The 20,104-nt window shown below is 41.4% G+C and overlaps 1 protein-coding gene across 1 annotated transcript in view; it reads right to left on the bottom strand.

The window, feature by feature from the left end:
• Positions 1–1,485: 1,485 nt before the first annotated feature.
• Positions 1,486–20,104, bottom strand: part of CNGA3 (cyclic nucleotide gated channel subunit alpha 3) — a 35,738-nt gene continuing 17,119 nt past the window's right edge. The window contains exons 4-9 of the mRNA XM_054188195.1: positions 17,671–17,850; positions 15,947–16,000; positions 11,385–11,540; positions 8,428–8,535; positions 7,405–7,511; positions 1,486–3,909 (exon numbers count right to left, since the gene is read on the bottom strand). Coding sequence (XP_054044170.1) covers positions 2,504–3,909; positions 7,405–7,511; positions 8,428–8,535; positions 11,385–11,540; positions 15,947–16,000; positions 17,671–17,850 — 2,011 coding nt within the window. The 3' untranslated portion in view covers positions 1,486–2,503. The remainder of the gene's footprint in view (positions 3,910–7,404; positions 7,512–8,427; positions 8,536–11,384; positions 11,541–15,946; positions 16,001–17,670; positions 17,851–20,104) is intronic.

Here is a 20,104-nt window from a genome sequence, read left to right as displayed (position 1 = left end):
GTATTTAACTGCTAGCTTAAGCTGGTCTGATCCATCAGGTAAAGAAGCATTCTTGTTTGTGGGTTGTTTTTTTTAACAGGTATATATTTGTACAAATAATACTTTGAACAGTTCTATTTGTATATACTTAGTAGGCTGGAACAGCTGTAGTATGTTGGGTAGACAGTTAGATATTTACAGAGAATGATGACTGATGTAGAACATGACAATAAGTACGAAACCCCTACCACATAAGGTGTTTGAATACCACACCACTGAACATCAGCCACAGGCCAGTGCGGTACCTGCCGCTGCTACAAGGTGAGAGCTGCAAGTTCAGCAGCCTGAGACCATCTGTGGAACACTGCGACTAGCCAGCACCCAGCTCCACCTCCACCCTGCTGCCTTCCTCAGTGCGGGATTGAGGGCACTAGGCACTCCACCCTGCCAAAAGCAGCCTCTCTTACCTCCCCCATTTGCCTCAAGCCCTTGGAGAAAACAAGGACGAGATTCATCTGAAGAACCAAAGCTCCCAAACTCTGCTGGCTGCATACAGTCTCAGCTACTTGCCAAAGCCCTCGTTATACTCAGTGGAAATCTTGATAATAAAGGTTAAGCCCAGCCTACAGTAGATATCTAAGCCTAGTTGGCTTCTAGGCTGATGATAACACGAGTTTAGACATGGACCATGTGTGGACATCTACTACCTGGTGGTCCCTTTGCCAGTGTTGCTGGCAAAGCCCCGTTCCTTAGTCGCTGACAGATTTGTCTCTCTCACCAGGCTCAAAAGTGTCCATAGGAGGGGGACATCTGCTTGCCCAGAGACGAGTGCTTACCCTGAGTGGTTGTACTCAGTTTAGCAAAGCAACCTCCTCTTTTCATTTCACTACCATCTGGTTAAACCACCCTCTTGTCATCGGGTTCCTCACCAATTTTCCAACAGGTCACCCGTGCCCACATGCTGTTAGGGCTCCTAAGTCAGGGCTGAGGACACCTAAAAGGCAGAGCACTGCCCGTGGTAATATCTAGTGCCGCTGGAGGATCCAGCCCCCATGCCGTAGATGCTGCACAGCCTCTGCTACTCCATGCTCTTTTGAAGTCAGTGGGGTGCTGGAGGATGAAAGTAATGCAGGGAAAGCTACATGGCAGAAAAATACTGTACAGCAAAAGAATGAAAACTAGTATCTTCCCAGTGGGAGAATATTAGCGAAATCCGCTCGGTGGGAGGGAGAGAAGCCTGGAAAGAAACTGGAAGCACTGGTGTGGAGAAGGCTAAGAGGGCTGTGCAAGAGGCAAATCCTGAGGTTGCAATGTGACAGAGCAAGAAACCTCCTCAGTACCGTTTTGCCCTGAATATGACGGCAGGCTGAGTGGACCTGACCTGTGCATTCACCTCAGGGCCAGACCATTGGCAGAGACAACTACTCTGCAGCGAGGAGAAAAGCAACCAGCACAATGAGGCTCCTACCAGCAGAACCAGAGCAAATGCGGCCTTCGTTCTCCCTAACTAATGGAAACATGGCACTGAGACGACTACTTCAGAGAAAAGCTGGCACTAAATAGCGTAAGGAGGCGGAGCAGGCATCAGCAAATGAAATAAAGAGGAAGAAAACACAGGCCTAGTAGCAGAAAAGACTGCAACACACGGCTTGTTCTCCCTGCTTTGCAGAGACCCTGCTGGGGGGCAAAGCTGGGAGGAACAGGCTGTCTCTGCCTGCAGCTCGTGCAGTTTCTTGGCAGCCTCCCTCGAGGACTGCCCACTTGCTGAGAGGGAATACAAAAAGAAAAAAAAAAAGGAGGATCTCCCATTCTCTCCCCAAGCGAAGCAGCGGCAGAGCAGCAAAGGCTGTTGCAGACCACGCAAGAAAGGAGGTGAATGAGCACTGCTACTCTGTCAGCACGGTCCTTTGTGCAGAGCCCAGCTCATTAGAAAGCATCAGACTAAAGCATCTGGATGCACGGCTACTTCATACACGTGCGGGGACACACCGCAGAGGTAAGGTATGTGCTGCTGCTTAGTGGTAGCCCAACTTTTTGCGCAGATGCTTTGCTGTGAAAGAACAAAGATTTTGAGAAGCCCAGATGTGCCTCCATGCACTTACTCAGCTACTAAGGTAGCGACATAAAGCATGTATCCTATCACTATTTTTTTAAGCCCTTAAAAAAACCCCAATCTCTTGTACTTTAGGTACAATGCCTTCTGAACGCAACACGCATGGGAACAGACAACGTGTCAAGACCTATACGTACCATACACAACAGACGTCCTGAGCATGACTTGTAAGAAATCCACTCCCAGTACAAAAAAGTACCCAAATGCCAGACCAAATCCCCCCCTAAGAAGAAGGTGACAATATTCTATTTACAAGAAAATACTGCTTCAGTTAAAAATGCTAAAAACCATTCTCTTGAGTTCATATAAAAATAATCATGTCTATGTATGCACACACATATTTACATATATTTATGGCTTTCACAGGCTTCAACCTTCTCCAATAAATAAGGAAACGTAAATACTCCATTACTACTTTTTCTCCTCCTCAGGTTTTTCAGCATCTGCTTCTGCAATTGATAAGGTGCCACTACCATATTTTTTCACTCGGGTTTCTACTTTGGCAAGTCTCTGCTTCACCTTTTGTTGAGAGGAGGTGTATTCTGCCAAGAGCCTTGCAAACCTAGTCTGCAGAGTATCCAGAGCTGTTTCAAGTCTTTCTACTTTTTCTTCCAAGTCTTTTGGGTCAGCTCCTGCTTTTGCTGCTTCCTCATCTATTAAATTGTCTTTCATCAGAATTTGTCGCCCTTTCTCTTCCAGAGCTTTTTTGGCTTCTGGATATTCTGTGAGGGCTTCCATTAAGTCATCTTTAGACAAGCAGAACAGATCAGAATAACCAATACTCCTTATGTTGGCTGTCCTCCTGTTGCCAGATTTGCTACCTTTGATGTTTAGGATGCTGATTTCACCAAAGTAGCTGCCATCGCTTAGGACTACAAATTGGGTTATGCCATCATCCGCCACCACAGCCAGTTTTCCCTCTTTAATAATGTACATTTCTCTCCCAATGTCTCCCTTTTTGCAAATGTAGTCCCCAGGACTGAAGACCGTCGGTTTCAGTTTCAGCACCAGCTCAATGAGAAGTCCAGCCTCACAATCCTGGAATATACGCACTTTCTTCAGTGTGTCCAAATGGACATTGATGGCAATTTCAGCCTTCAACTTGTCAGGCAGATTTTTGAGAACTTCCTTCTCGTCCACCGTTTTCTTGTTGGTCCAGAGGTAATCAAACCACTTAATAACCCTGGCTTCCAAATCCTTAGTCACTTTTCGGAAATGCATGTACTGTTTAATGGAATCCACTTTGGCCTGGAACTCTGCCCTGGAGGCATTCATGTTGGAAATCATGGAGCCCACGTTACCGACAATGGTAGCGAAGATTAGCACACCCACCAGAAAGTCAATGACCACAAAGAGATACTCTTCATCTTTCACCGGAGGAGGTGTTTCTCCAATGGTTGTCAGCGTGAGCGTTGACCAGTACAGACTGTAAATGTACTTTCTAGACAGGCGCCCATATTCTGGAATGGACACGTTGGGGTAGACCCAAGAATCGGTTCCAAATCCGATGACCTTCGAAATCGCAAAGTATATACACGCATTCCAGTGGATGATGATAAGAATGTATAAGACAAGATTTCCAATACGAAACATGTTTGGATAATTTGTCCTGGTTTCAGTACGGTCAAAAAACTCAAACAGCCGAGCAATCCTCAGCAAGCGGTTAAATCGCAGCTCAGGGTAGTTTAAACCAAGCTTGAAATATGCCAGGTCTGTTGGCAGAAGAGACAGCACATCCAGTCTGAACTGCATAGTTTTGGTATAATGATCTCGTAATTTCTTTTCATCATGAACTAGCAAGCCTTGTTCAAGGAAGCCTTCAAAGAATAAAAATACATATTTTACTTGTCAGAATAAAAATACCATCAACAGTACTGAGTGACTCACATTTCAGATACCTGACAACATTAACATTTGTACTATTATGCATACAGACATTGATACACTAGGGGTTCATTTAATGAAAAATATTTAATTGCAAATTTAAATATTTCAATTAGGTTTCAAAGCTGATATATAATGACAAAGAGCAATGACTCTATTATTACCACAGTGCTCCCTGCAGTTTTCCACTCTATTCTGAGACAGCTGTATCTTTTTCTTTTAGATATCTTTGCAAAAAGAAAGGGGAGATTCAAATGTCTCATTTTTCATGAATCATTGGCATGAGTCATAACAAACATTAAGCAAATGTTAAGCAATTGTGTATAAAATTGGAGTGAAATATTTTTAAATAAATATCAAGAATAAGTAGGTATAATGGATTGTTGGAAACTTCTTCTTAACAATATAGATACCCTTGAGAAAAAGAAATCCAGTTTCCACCCCCTCCCGAGCCATGCTTTTCCTCTTGTGTCCAATGCTAAAGCTAACAGGATTTTCCTTTTCATTTGGGGAAAATGGTTTGCCATTTTTTTGTGTTTCTAGTGACAGAGCTACTAAGCAGAATTTTGTACATTAGTATTTCTTCATTCAAAATACTTTGGAAAGTATTAGATTTCAAAAAAATATGATAAGACGTAAACTGCGGTAAGAGACCTCAAAGTAAACTGCATCTGTGTAAGAGCTCTCATAGAAAGGCAGGCTGAGCAGTACAGCTGCGGTGCTGGTTTGTACCTCTGAAAGCTCTGAAGGCATTGAAAGTGTTCTGCAGGGAACAGCCTTTGCACTGCAAAATCCTTGCTGCAATTTCAAGTGGAGACGTCCAACTGCCTGCCCACTAGGCCCAGTCAGGAGGAAAAGTCCACTGAGAGAAAAGCCAAACATTACCTGTGCCTCAGGGATGAGCACATTTTGCTAATCCCTTAGCAATCTACAAGGAGCAGCTTTCTCAGGGAAGCATCTCCTGAGGAAGACCAAGCTGCATTTCTTTGTGCCCTACACAGCACAGCTGCATTTCTGGAACGTGTGCCTGTCCGTACAGTTGCCTCGTGTGTATCTGTCTTCGGGGATCTGCAAACTGATGGTGACTACAAATGGAAGCAGCTCCTGTGCTATGAATGTGTAACCTCCCAGAAAACTGTTGAAAAAGCTGGTCAAATACGCCCTTATTAACAGAGTTATGCAACCAAACAGAAAAGTTGGACAGGCCGATGAATTTCCGACTCACATTTATTAAAAATAACTTTGAAAACACCTTCCTCCTGAAGGGAGGTAAAAACTCCTCAGTTTTTTTTTGTCCCCTCACAGAACTGAAGTCCTACAGTAAAACCTTTTGAAAGCATCACAACGCAGGGTATGCTAAACACAACCAGCTGCTGAGAGACAGCAATCTTTTCTCCTTCACAGCGCACAGTCGCCAAATAGGTGAAATACAGTGAAACTGGCCCTGCAGCTAGACAGGAATGCCCCATGGAGAAGCTGATGTGGATCATTGTAGCTGTGGGGCTACCTAGATCCCAGTTCAAAGCCAGTCTCTGCCCTTAGACAGCAGGGAGTCACGCTCTTCCCCAAAGGCTTCCAGGACCTCTGTCCCCAGGGCAGATGGACCTCGAAGACTTACAGGAAAAGGCATCAGGGACAGGCAGAGCCAGGAGGGGTTGTTAAGAGAGTTGACAAAGATTTCAGCACCTAAAGGAAGTGACATCCTTATCTGAGTGTATGAAACTGCAGCTGACACCTGCACTGAAGCGTTCAGGAGATCTCTGCGGCAATTCTGCAGTTCCAATCCAGGCCTGCAAAGCCGACCTTCTAACCACGCTTTAACAGCTGTACAATCACTAGCAGGACAGCCCATGGAAATTTTATAACTTGCATTCCCTGGACATGCCCAATTTCTGCTTGGTTCCTTCGCATTACAACAGCAGCTGTAATTGCAGAAGAGAAATGTAGTTGGCACAGTTGACATTTTAACTACACAAAGAAGCTCCCTCCTGCCCCACCCCAAATACACCAGTCTTGTGATTTAGGCTGCTATCTGGAATGGACTTTCCTGTTAAACAAGGTACTTGCTAAGTTTAAGAATTTGGCTTGCCAGGAATTGTGTGCTTCCCAATGTGACAGCATTTTTAGCCTCTGTCTTGTAATTATGTTTACAACTTGTCACAAGCCGTAACTAATGTCAAACTGTCAGCATGATTTAAAGAAAAAAAACAAAAACAAACAAACAAACAAAAAAAAAACCCAGAAAAGGTAAAAATCAAAGATTTAAAAGAATGCTCATTTTTATAATGATCAGTGTGGTTTTGGACCCTTTCAAGGGACATTTTGGGCCTGGGTCCATACAAGTAAATACAACAAGCCAGGAAACGTTTTCTGGCCCTGAGACCAGCTACCATGACAGCTTCTATTCACATGTAAGTTCTCCCATATCCCTCCAAAAATGACACCATGAACACCACCCAACCTCTGCTGTCCTTCCAGCTGTGCCCAGATGCTGCCTGAGAGAGTGCCAGCTGGCACAGACCAGAGTGCACACACCAAAGTACATCAAGGACGAATTGTAGCAATTTAATGGTATGGATCACTGTATGTCATTGCTTAGGCTTATGTTATGACCTTGTTTAGTTTTAAACAGATATCCCTTTAAGGCTAGAATCTGTATCAGCTGGGAACATTCAAATATGAAATCTTCTCAGCCTGTCTGGACTACAGAAACAGGGACAGACGCTGAAGAGAACCACTTCACACATGACCTGGCATGGTCCTCACACATCCTTTAGGTTCACACTTCCCTCAGGAAGGCAGGACCTAAGCAGAGGTGCCTGGGTTAATGCCACACCACCACCCTCCTGGGTTAACCCTATGCCACCACCAGGCAGTGTGAGACCCACCAGGACCTCCCAGAGACTGCAGGACACACAGCTGGTGGCACAGGGGCAGCAGTGCCCATTCCAGGCGGAGGGCATCTCAGACTGGACACTGAGATGGGTGCCAGATCTTGCACCCGACCAACTCAGTAATCACTTCTGAGGAGGATGCTGCACAACTTGGCTAAGAAAGCAGCACTTGTGGGGTGCAGTTGGTTTCTTGCCCACTCTAATGAACACAAGGAACATATCATGCACAGAGTGATCATGACATGCAAAGTGCCTTATTCTCCCTTCCCCACACAGTCTGTTACAGTGACTATTCAGTCAGCGTTCGACATGCCTACTAAGTACTGATAGAATTAAATTCAGAAACAAAGGAAGTGCAGGTGTTAGGATGTCCAGCCTTAAAACAATCCAAGGTGATCAGACACTTCATCTTCCCAAAGCCTCCACTGTTGGGCTCTGATGAAGTCAGGACACTACACCGGTCAGACCCCACAGGGGAATTTCTATTTCCAGCCTTTACATTCATGCTGTATCTGAAAACACCGTAAAACTCACCTGTCCTGAATCTGACAAACATGTCAAGAATATAGATGATATCAGAGCCATAATCCAAGAACAGCCATAATTTGATATGCTCAACTTGTAGCTCATCAAAGCAGGCTCTAAAGATACAAAGGTACAAAAAAAAAAGAAAAAAATTTACACCAACTGCATAAGCAGAGTATTTGTGAGTCCTAGCAGCATGTTAGTGCACATTACTGGCACTGAAAAATTAAGGGCAGCCTATCTCCATGCCTAGACATCTGCACGCTAGAGCTATGGCTAAACAGACACTAGGATCTCTCAGAATTCAAGGGTGTTTAGGCCAGGAGCAAAACTCAAACACATATATGCCACACAAGTGTACTTATGGAGGAATACACATATCCCTACAATTAAACATGCCTCAAATTTAATGGGATACACATCTCTATTAAGATAATTCCCAAATACAAGATTTGTTTCTGAGTGGCAAGCCATCCTCATCTCTCCCTGCCATCTGACCGAGCCTGACACGGTGAACCATTTCCACAGCCCTCCATTACTTTGACTAAAACCGATTTCCACATTTTACAAGGGAAAATAGATACTCGAGTAAAATCCTCCTGCCGTTGAAGCATCTATAGATGCATGATATTATTTTAAGATGACCCAAGACTGCCCACACCTCTCCCTTCTGCTCTCTACTGGGTGATAGGAAGACCTCTCTCCAGCAGTGGTTTACTGAGCCTGCAGTGCCCAAGGCACATCTCTGCAGCTCGCCAGTAGGTGGCACACAAAAGCCACAGCCAGAGCTCAGGGGGACGCTCGTTGCAAGTCACAACAAACTATATTTAAGACAAAAAAGATAAAAAGAAACATTGGCCATCTGTTCCCAGTGGTACGTACAGCATATAACCCTAAGGGTATATGAACTGTAAATCGTCTAGGTAAGCCACTCAAAAAATACTGCAGGGATATACAAGGATGATTTACGTAGGAAACATAATAAAGACATTAAATTTGAAACCTAAAGTTATTATGAACTTAAATTCATACCTGCACACTATCATACACCAGTTATAGAACACGGGTGCTGCAATTATGGTCAGCCAGTTGTAGTAAGTATTGCTTGAAGGATCTATCACAAAGATCTCTTTTTTCTTCCTGGAAAGTAGAATGTGCATATTTACACTGGAAATGTAATGAAGTGACCCACTGGATCTCCCTCTTCTGGAGGCTGCTCATCTCACAGCTGCCTAAGAGAAAGTTTCCATGCAAGCAGCTCCAGATGAAATACCAAATATTAGCTTCATACCATCTGACACGCTCCATTTATTTGCTTGACCCAACTTTGGAAAAAGTAGGAGTGGAAAGAAAACCAGATACATTCACATTGCCCAGGCTGAAAACCACACACACCCTTTCTGCATATAATGCCCATTTAAAAACAGTAAAACATTAAATGTTTCTTATTCCAGCTAGAAGGCTACGGTCCATTGCTAGAGAAAGAGCCTTCCTTTGCAGATTAATTTTGATGGTTTTGGCAAATCCTATTGTGGAAATGACTGTAGGAGCACACATTTAAACAAGTAAAACACATACGTAATCAAATACCTGTTTACACAAGTAAGACTGTGTGCATACAAACATCTAGTGTATGACTAGAACTAAAACATGTATTATTATGTAAAACCAAATTTCACACATTTACAGTCCTGGCTCCCTAGGCCTCAACAATGAGATGCTAAACGAAGTGTACAGGCCTGGAATTTAAAGATTTAAAGAATAGCATGGCTAATGGCACACACAGAGCATGCTCAGAAGTGCCCTTTCCCCAGCACAAGAAATGGCTGATAAGGAACAGGTAGCAATTAGGCACAGTGTATGTAATCAGAGGAAATACGTACTCATGGATTGTGAGGGCCACACTGCAGAAGTTATTCCAACAGTAACAGGTGATAGCGTGAACTGTATAATAGTGTGGGGAATATGTGAGCGGGCAATGCTTGGACACGTATTTGTGTGACTTCTCCCCATCTCCAAGAATGTAAATATATTAAAATGTAGTGATAATTTATTTCATATTTGAGTGTATTTCTGGCATTATCCCTGCTGTCAGATGAATGTCCAGTTGATAGTGGTTAGTAAAGGAAACAGCTTTAATCTAAAAAGTATTTCCCTTGCCATCTTCACAACAGGTTTTGAGCCATTTCTTCTAAAAAATTGGTCACCATCTCAAAACTGGTGACCATGAAATATGGTCTTCATATGACAGAGTACACTACCTTCTAAACATTAAAACATTTATTTTCTTTGCTGAAATCTTTTAAAACGCTTTAGGCTACTGCAAAGCTCAGGTTCTCTCTACATAGTAATTGAAGCTGAAAGAGAATCCTAAGAACAAAGGCTTTCTAATCAAACAAAGCTCTGAATAAGAAAGTCAAGACCTTGAGATCAAGCAGATTCTGTTTGGAAGAGATTCTTAACTACATGTGCCCATGCCTACATAGCACATGCCACCATATACATACATATAAACTTACAGTATATTACATATAAATTACAGTATATTAACATATTCCTGAACTGTGAAGTCCACTCAAATGCATTCTCCTTTTATCTGCTATCATTGTTATTTTTAATCATAGAATGCTTAAGAGTTGGAAGGGACCTTAAAGATCATCTAGTTCCAACCCCCCTGCCATGGCAGGGACACCTCTCACTAGACCAGGCTGCTCAAAGCCCCATCCAGCCTGGCCTTGAACACTTCCAGGGATGGGGCAGCCACAACTTCCCTGGGCAACCTGTTCCAGTGTCTCACCACACTCATAGTGAAAAATTTCTTCCTGATATCTAAACTAAATCTACCATCTTCCAGTTTGAAGCCATTACCTGTCTTCCTATCACTACATGCCCTTGCAAACAGCCCCTCCACAGCTTTCTTGTAAGGCCCCCTTCAGGTACTGGAAGGCCGCTATAAGGTCTCCTCGGAGCCTTCTCTTCTCCAGGCCGAACAACCCCAACTCTCTCAGCCTGTCCTCATAGGAGAGGTGCTCCAGACCTCTGATCATCTTCACAGCCCTCCTCTGAACCCACTCCAACAGCTCCATGTCCTTCTCGTGCTGAGAACTCCAGAGCTGGACGCAGTACTCCAGGTGGGGTCTCACCAGAGCAGAGTGGAGGGGCAGAATCAGCCTCCCTTGACCTGCTGGCCACGCTTCTTTTGATGCAGCCCAGGGTACAGCTGACCTTCTGGGCTGCAAGTGCACATTGCCAGCTCACATTGAGCTTCTCATCCACCAGCACCCCCAAGTCCTTCTCCTCAGGGCTGCTCTCAATCAATGACTGGTAATACTAAATTGTACTATGTTTCGGTCAGCTTTGGGGGAACAAAACAAGAGTAGGATGCATTGCTGTCAAAAGCATTCAAATAATCCCATTTTGTTGCAGAAATACAGCATCTCCTAATCAGCAGAAGGAAACTTTATTGATCACTAGTAATGAACTTAACCATATTAAGTAATTAAATATGCTAGTCAGTGTGTAAGTTAAACTTATCAGTAAATGTCTGATTTTCTACATGTAAGATTTTTGTTCTTTGTCCAAACCAGACTTTTCATTCATCTGCTCTGAATTTTTATGGACATTCTGGAATAATGAAAAGCCCCTGCGGATCTGCAAAGCAGGCTGCAATCCTAAAATGCCCTCATAGTAAAAAAGTGATCTTCAACAGCAAATCAAAGTGACCAGAGCTAGCTGAATTCCCTTTTACTGACCTGGGAAGCTGTTTGTGACAGGTGTAAACACAGGTCTTAACACAGGTCTTAAAGATGCAACAAGTTTGTTGAGCAGTTGCACATTTTGAAATGGAAAAACATATTAAAGATTTGACAAGCTAACATTCTGCAGCCTACAGAACAGTAATTGTCGTGGAAGTGGTACGATGAAATGCCACACCATGCTTTGTAGTGTAGGAGGTGTGTTACAAGCACACATTCGTTCTTTATACTTACTCTTCTTTTTTTTTATCATCTTTTTTGTCATCTTTTTTGTCATCTTTCTTTTCCTCTTTCTTTTCCTCTTTCTTTTCCTCTTTCTTTTCCTCCTTCTTTTCCTCCTTCTTTTCCTCTTTTTTCTCCTCTTTAACCTCTTTCTTTTCTTCCTTTTTGCTGTACAACATAATGTAAGGCTTAGCAATATTACCAATATTCTAGCAGTTAAGGGAGAGAGAGGGTGGATGTTGAGGTACAGGAAACTAGACTAGACTCCTAGGCAGAGCAGGACAGGGATCCAACTGGTAAAAATGGTTTACAGGCTGAGGCCTCTCAAACTGATGCCACCACACTATCACATCAGGTAACCAGCTGGCTGATTCTGTGCATTAGTCACTCATACTTTCTTGACCTTTTCAGACATCAGTGTACCGGGCTGATTTTAGTCGAATGCTTCCGGTTTGTTTCATTCTTTAGAACTCAGGCATTTAAAACAAAATCTTTCAAATGATAATAGAACTTGAAACGGCTTAACAAACTGTCAACATTCTTTGCACATCCAAAACCTCACACTGACTGTCTGAAGCTTTAGCAGTAATTAAATGAAATGAGGCTGAATTTATTCTCATGGTTCTTTAAAACCAACATAGCTATAATTAATTAATTACCTCTGGCTTCAACAATTGCCTTGGAGAAGGATCCCAGTCAATGTCTGAACAAAAGCAGCAAATGTAGAGAAAAGAGGTGTGTCTCATTTAACCACAGAGTAGTCATTTTATAAATGCTTTAGTCAACATGATTAAGCCAACCTATTTTAGATCTCTACAGTAGAGACCTACTGTATCTACAAGATAGTCCATATCAAGTCCATAGTCCACATCTACAAGACGACTTGTGCCCTAAAAGCATTTTTTTCTTTCCATCAACTGTAAAGGAAGGATGGTGTTGCCTAGTTCAGATGCAGGTGTTTGGTCAGAGGAACCATGCCCACGTTGCTCTGCCTGTATTCAATTGCCACAGCATTCAAAGGCTAAGCATTAAGCATGACGTTCCATCCTTGCTAAAATCAATGGGAATTCTGCCTAGACTTAATGGAATCATGATTATCCCCATGTTTGTTAATTGCTTTTCATGCAATAAAGCAAAATACAGACTATTTAACATAATTATATCCTACCATTCCATAGTATGCAGTACAGACTCAAGCTGCAAGATTTAATTCCTGATATGGATTTTCACACAGTTCAAGTATGTTCAGCCTTTAGCTCACTAGAATGCGATATGCCAGACATAAAGATGAATCTGACTCCCCCCATTCTTAGGTTTGTCTAAACAGAAGAGTCTTGAGCTATGTTGACTTATGCATCGTCTTCCAAAATGCAGAAAGTTAACATCTTTCCTAAGATTCTGTCAATACTTAATCTTAGAGCTAAATTTGCTATGTGCATTGGTCAAAAATCATGTAAGCTGAAGAACAGCACACATTTGTACAAGCAGAAAATGCATCATCTGAGATCTCCCTCTTTTGTATTTGAAATTTCTTTATTCCTTGGAGCAGAAAGTGTCCCCACTGGTTAGACAGAAAAGCCTAACTGTTCCTGACGCTACCCTGTATGTGGATAACGCATATATAAACATAACTCTCCACACATAAGGTCTGGTTTGGATGAAGGCCATGGACTCCTACTCCCATGGGAGCTATGTGCTCTCCTCTGAACTGCCAAGACTGGGTCTGATTCTTCTCTTGCACTGGTGTCAAGAAAGGACAAATTAGTTCAACGACAGAAACATCACACAGCAGAGACAGAATATGTAATAACCGTTGAAAAAGTGCTGCTTACAGAATTTGAACAAACAGATAAAAAGTTTAGTAAGCACAAGCTCACTTGTGCTTTTCATGTATACTTGCTCGTATTACTCAGATCAGAAAAAGTCTACGCTGTGAATGGCAGTCCTGTCTATAAATGTGTTACAGAGAGAAAGAAGCACTCCAAGGGCGAAGACAACAGTCACCAATTTTAAGGTAGTGGGAGTTTTCACTTATCAGCAATGAGCACCTGTTCCAATTCTTTCCCTTAGATAGTTCCATAGTGATGCAGCACCAGAGTGTAATTTGCAAAAGCCCAGACTTGTTTGCTAAAAAATGCTGAGATCTTACACCCCTCCATGCCCTACCAAGCTGGCCAACCAATATCTACCAAGCTGACCAACAACACCGAAACCTTTAAAATTATACACTGCAAGGGAGCATAACTGGAGAAGAAAAGAACCTTTGGGTTGACTGATTTTCTATTTATACATGCATCTAAACTCAAAGAAAGTTTTTCATTTCCCAAGTCTGATTTCTACACAGCAGTGGGAACTGCCGCTCAAGTATTTATTCCTCTGCCACTGACCTCCCTGGGCTTTTATGGCTTCTCTTTCAAATCTGCCCTGAAAACTCCTTCATATTTAAAAAACATGTCAGGATTTCACTGCACATTTCTATGCATGGTGACCGATCTAAAGGCCAATTCACAGTTGCTGTTGTTAACATTAACATAGCTCTTCAATACCTCAGATGTCTGGCTTTCTTACCAGAAAGGAAGAATTGTGAGTAAACATAATTCTCAAAGGGTAGGGCCACTGTACATTTGTGGATGCTGTTATGCACAGAAAAGTAGGTTGAGATAGAGAATCAATCAAAAAGTCTCAGTGGTGGTGAACTTCGGAGGGAACATTTGACAATTCCAACTTCGTCCTATGTTTTGTTTTAAAAAAGAGAAGAAAACCCATCCTTTCACACAACATCTAATGCCAAAACTTCTTTTTCTCTGGCCTGACATCTCCTACAAACTCATCTGTCAACTACAGGTATCTTTCATAAGTGAGATTCTTCTATTTCTGTGGTCTCTGTTCACCTCTCTATTGTGGTAACTCCCAACTTCTCATACTCCCACCTACTTGTAGTCTGACAGTGGAAGTCACTCAGCAGAAAAGGCTGGCCGTAATCAAAGACTTGAAAGCATCACCTACAGCTCCCCAAGGACAGGCACTCTTAGGTCTTTAACATAATGAAAACCCCAAAGCTTCTCAGCGCTACTGAGTAAACTGGAATCCAGTAACTAATAAACAGTTGTTTGTGCCTGTCCTCTTTGACAGCAAAACAGTGGCATCCATTTTGTGTTTCCAGCACATTCAAAGGAGCATGCTCTAAGTCTGAAGAGACTTAGAAAACATGTCTTCATCAGCCCCTATAAAAACACTGTCGTACTCTTTGAATGAGTCAAATATTTGCATTCCTCATCTGCCAAGTACTTTGCGAATCAAGTGTGTTTCAGGCTGTCAGGCAGGCAGGCAGACAGGTGTTGTCTTCACTTAAAAATAATGAAACATTGGAAGGATAAAAGTTTTGCCCGAGGTACATGAGTCATTGTCAGAAAGAGAGTAAGAAAGCAGTATTTCCATCCTAATCGGTCCTTTGGGCCCTGACTAGCAGGCTAGGCTCCAGGCTTTTAGCATCCAGTCTAAATAAAATTCTGCACATTTCTGTCACTGTTGACTGCACACTGATTTTCCTTTTTAATAGAAGTTATGCAAACCAAACCAAAAAGTTGCTTTAGGAGCAGGAAGACCTCTTGTCCAGGTATGTGCACAAAGGTTTTGCAGCATCATTTAAAATGTACAGTTTGAGCTAGCCCGTGATAGAGCTATTTGGAGGGGGAAAAAAGAGAGTTTCCTGAAAGTATTTCTGAAATAATCAGAAACTGTCCTGATTATTTTTAATTTTTGTTTTCATCTGGAAAGCAATGAAAAAAATTAACTATCATCATGCGTGAGAACAGATCTGCAGCTGGATACTACAGAGCAGACATGTCCTCAGATAGCTGTGGTCTAAGACATGCAACAAACACTGGTGTTGGGTGATTTTAAATTACAGGAGCTCTTCACCTTTTCAAGAGATTTCTCTTTGGTGTAACACTGTGAAATATCTTGTCAAATATATAAAACAGACTTCAAAGGACAGCTTCTGTCAGAGCTTCTGTTGCAATGCAAGCCTCACTACGTTGCCTGTCACTCTCTCTACAGCTACATCAACAATATCTTCTGAACCGAAACACACATTTTTAAAGGATGGTTAGTTTTCATTTAGACTGTGCACGAGTGTTTTCTTGGTACCCTGAGCCGTGGCACTTCTCATTTGACAACCTGAAATTTTTGGGGCACTTGATTTGCAAAAAGGGACTAGTATGTTAAAAGAGGAAAATCACTATTAAAAAATTAATATGTGACTCTCATTTAAAAACTGAAGAATTAATAAATCGTCAATGCAGTAAAATCAGCCAGCTGAACTAGAGGAGGCAGGGACTAAATGCTTAATCAAATTCACTCCTTGAGAGGTAAGGCACAAAAAGAAGTCCATAGGGAGCACGAAGGATGCTTTTCATACTAAGACAACAAGATCTTTCTTTATAATTAAACTATATTCTTAGGAAAGGCTTAGGAAGAGATAAGGAGTTTACACTACAAATGTCACTAGGCTGGAAAGGGAAAAAGAGAAGGAGCTACTAGTAGAAAGGTGTTTGGAAGTTATCAGTACTTACTCTTCGTTGGTGTTGTTGCTATAGTTGACGTTAAACCTGGCCAAGGGCCAGTGACTGCAGCAAGTTAAATAAAACACATTAAAGAGTTTAAAGACTGTTGGTATTTCATACACGTGTTTACCGACATGACGGACTGACTTACTACCTTCTCACATATGCTCTGATAAGATTAAGAAGGTCAGCTTTGACTGCAGTGATAAGCCTCATTGCATAACTCTTTCAAGGCACTAGTTTCTTTTTCCCATGTGCTTGGCATACACATTTGTGACCACATCTGATGTCTGAAGCTTGTTCTCGGGCATATTAGTGCATGGCAACATGCATCTCACTATTTTTAGCCCGGTAATAATTTGGTTACTATTTTAAGCTTTCTTCAATCCTTTCAAGTCTTCTCCACAGATGCAGTGTCAAGGCTTGTGGATAAGTAACAAGCATACCTACCATTGCTGCAGAATTAAGCCTTCACAGTAGAAGAACTGGGAGTTGCAACAGTGTAAAACTGCAAAGGCAAGGATGGATGCTCCCAAATTCACTTCTTCTAATAGCCTTATATAGAGGTTTGTTGGCCCAGGATCAATGTTGTCCTCTCTAATTACTTCGAATCTGCAGTTGCTACTGATCCAGACGTCTGAGAAATCAGACAACAGTCTGTCTAATTCAACAAAATGTGCTTTTGAGCTGAATTTCTAAGGAGTAGATCAAGTGAAGATAATAAGGCTAGATAGTGAGGCTGTGCTGGACCACAACAAACCAAGGTAACCTGTATAATGCTCAGCCCTTAAAAGCTTCTTGCTTCAATCTGTACCATTAGTTGAGATTTTGAAACAAATCAACTTATTACTTGTTTACCTACCAATCTTTAACCATGGGAGTCTATGCTTCAAAGCCTAATGCCAAACAGAAAGTAAACTTTTGTCTTGGGACTTCATTTTCCTCTTTTAGCTGGAGTGAAATTTAAAACACTGTACCATGTATTTATAAAGTAATAATAATTCATCAAGTCAAAAGACTTAAAACACTGTACCATGTATTTATAAAGTAATAATAACTCATCAAGTCAAAAGACTGTAAACACATAAAGGTTTCTTTTGCAAGCCTCTGTTGTTTTATTGGAAAAAATTTAAGATAAGACTGAACCTGCCTTCCATACAAAGACTGAGTATGTGCTAGTAAGTTAAGTCAGCAGCCAAAAGATTTTCTCATTCACCAGGCATCAGAAGCCTTCTGTAATGTTAGCAGCTGAACTCCTGAGTAGGTATAAAAAAGCAATGACACACTTTGCACAACTGCTTGTTTGGAGTTTCCTAACACTCGCAGATAATGTGCATAACATTACTGTCCTGAAAAGCCACAACTAGCGTTATCCTAGATTACCAAAATAGAAATTGCATTCACCCTCAGTAGAGAAGAGTTTAGCAACATCACGTTGCACAGGTAGCATATGATAAAATTCCAGTTCTGAGAAACACTTCTGCCTGAAGCAGCACAATCAAAATGCTTTACTTCAACATGTTTGCCACAGCATGTTTGAGGGGGAAAGAGAAAATCTGCTGAAAGCCGTAATACTTCAGTTATGTGAAGATTTCTAGGCAGCATTAGATACTCTGTTCATCTCCCATGCTAAGCTCCTTACCCACTTCTTAAAATAAAACTTACAGCCTAATCACCAAGAAAATGCCATAACCTCAGTCGTCTTCGTTTAAATTATAAACACATCTTCTTACCTGTTTACTCCCCCAGGCCGCTCACGGACACCTAGAAAGGAGCGGATGTTACTTTGCCTAGTGGACACTTCTATGAGCTCTGGCCCTCGGATACGTTCTAGGAAAGAATCAGGTCTTTGGTCTTCATGGCGCAAATGTCTTGTGGCCCATGACCTCACAGATACGACAAATCGTGACAGCCTGCATGGAACAGACACACAACATCGACTGAACCAGAAAAGAACATCAGATGGTTTAAATCATCCCCACAAAGAGTAGCCCAGGAGGATTTTTTCTCCACTTCTCCACCTGCCACAACATTAAACTTGATGGATTAACTGTGTGAACCCAGTCACCTCCCACAGTTTCATACATCACATTTTGCAGTGCGTCAGGGAAGCATCTCACACATCAGTTCCTAATCCACTGTATCAGCACCACAGGAGGAACAGAAGAATATTCTTGACAAGTAGGGGCAAACCAAGTGGTTGGGGTGGGGCAGTTGACTTCTGACAAACTTCTGATGTTATGTGATAATGGGGGAATCCATGCACTGACAGAATTAGGAGATACAAAACACTCACAGGATCACATGCTCACACACTTCCATGTGCATCCAGGCTGGTACACACATTAGAAACAAAAGCTGAACAGTCGGTGAAGGAGGATGGACTTTGAAATAAGGAATGATAAAAATTCAGCCACTTTCCCCATGATTTTAAGGGGTCTGTCTGTAGGCATAGTAATTCCCTGTCACATATAAACCTGCCTACTGCATAGGAAGCGCTATTTCCTCATCCTAAATTTCTAGCAGAGCACTGAAATGAGATAAGCAAAAAGTCATGACAACGTAATTAATTTATCACTGTATCACTATGTGTCATTTTCTCTACCCACTAATTCATATTACGAATCCTTACAATGTTTTCTGTCAAAGTTCAAAGGGAAACATTTTTCTGAAAAATTGAAAATAATGGAGACTGAAATCTACAAAATTTTTTATTACCCACACAATATATTGTACTATTTCCTATCAGCAGTCCAGTTTGGACAAAAGTGGTGTTAATTCAGGTTTCCCATAATTGGCCTCGAAAACAGCATAATCCTGAACAATGCTTAACTTCTTACAGAGACCTTGGGCTACTCAAGGAAAGCTCTTTATGTTCTCTCTGCATCGGCTAGCATTACATATGCTCAGAATCCACAAAGAGGTTGATACGAACAATTTAAATCTTATGGTAAAGTACATCTGCCTCTTAATTACATTCTCAAGGGCCTAACTACAATTCCTCATAGATCTTGCCTAGGTTCTCTTACCCTGAAATAAAAAGGACAAAAAAGGCAGGAATAATATCACATATCAGAAATTAGAAAAAAGATATTTCTAGTTCTTTAACGCTACACCAAGAGAGCATCATATAAATCACGTACAATTGACAACAATTAAGAGAATTTAAAACGTACCAGGAACACAAAAGAAAATAAAAGCTCCACATAAAGTCTGAAAATATTTAATAGATTCCTCACTCTATTCAGAAAACACTGCATAAAATTAAGCTACAGAATTTTTCTCTTTGCCAGAGCAGAACTCAAGCTTTCGTGTAAGGAGTGGTATGGAAAACTACTAATATGGATGTTCTTACTTATGTTAGAAAATAAAGCATTTTGATGAGACCCGTTAGTTAAGGAGCAAACAGATTTTACCAAGTAAGATTGAGAGCCTCTCTATTTGAACAAAGAAATAGAATTTTCTGATTTCTGCCATGCTATATTATTTTCACTCTTTTGTCCTTTACATCTTGAAGTAAGATACTCAGTGAAGTCCATCAAATGCTGTTGTCTTAGGTCCTTGAGAATTTGCATTCAAGAGGCAAGTTATGTTACCATAATATTTAAATTGCTAAGCATTCGTGTTTTCACAACTGGCTTCCTTGTATACTCAGATCATAAGTAACTGTAACTACACACATGTAATTCAAACTATTCTTAAAAAGGGTAAAGAACACTATAAACAAAGATTAAAAAGGAAGTTCTCAATATGGGTTTATATATTCATGTACTTTATTTTTACATAAAACACACACGTATAAAAGTTTTCCACCTAAAACCAACTTCTTGCAGGCTTTGTCATCTACACGCAGTGGTGTCACTATCTGACAACCAAACAGGGAAATGCAAGTTTATTCTCCACCAACCAAAAAGCTGAAGTGTAAACAACACTCTTTCAATTACTCTAGTTTAAAATAATTTTTTTCTTTGCTCTTTGAAATTCACTATGCTTAAACTGACTATGATCGGTACTGTGTGTAACAATGGTATCTGAAGACAGAGCTATGCAGCCTCAGCCTGAAATATTTAAAGCAGACACAACAAATTTTTGAAGCTCCACTTTACATTTACGTTTAAGTCCCAGTAAAGTAAATGACTTAAGCAAACGGTTGACTTCAATTTTGCT

The sequence above is a fragment of the Rissa tridactyla genome, chromosome 1 (genome assembly GCF_028500815.1).
Source record: "Rissa tridactyla isolate bRisTri1 chromosome 1, bRisTri1.patW.cur.20221130, whole genome shotgun sequence".
Classification (NCBI taxonomy): Eukaryota; Metazoa; Chordata; class Aves; order Charadriiformes; family Laridae; genus Rissa; species Rissa tridactyla.
This window is presented reverse-complemented; position numbering and strand designations above follow the sequence as displayed.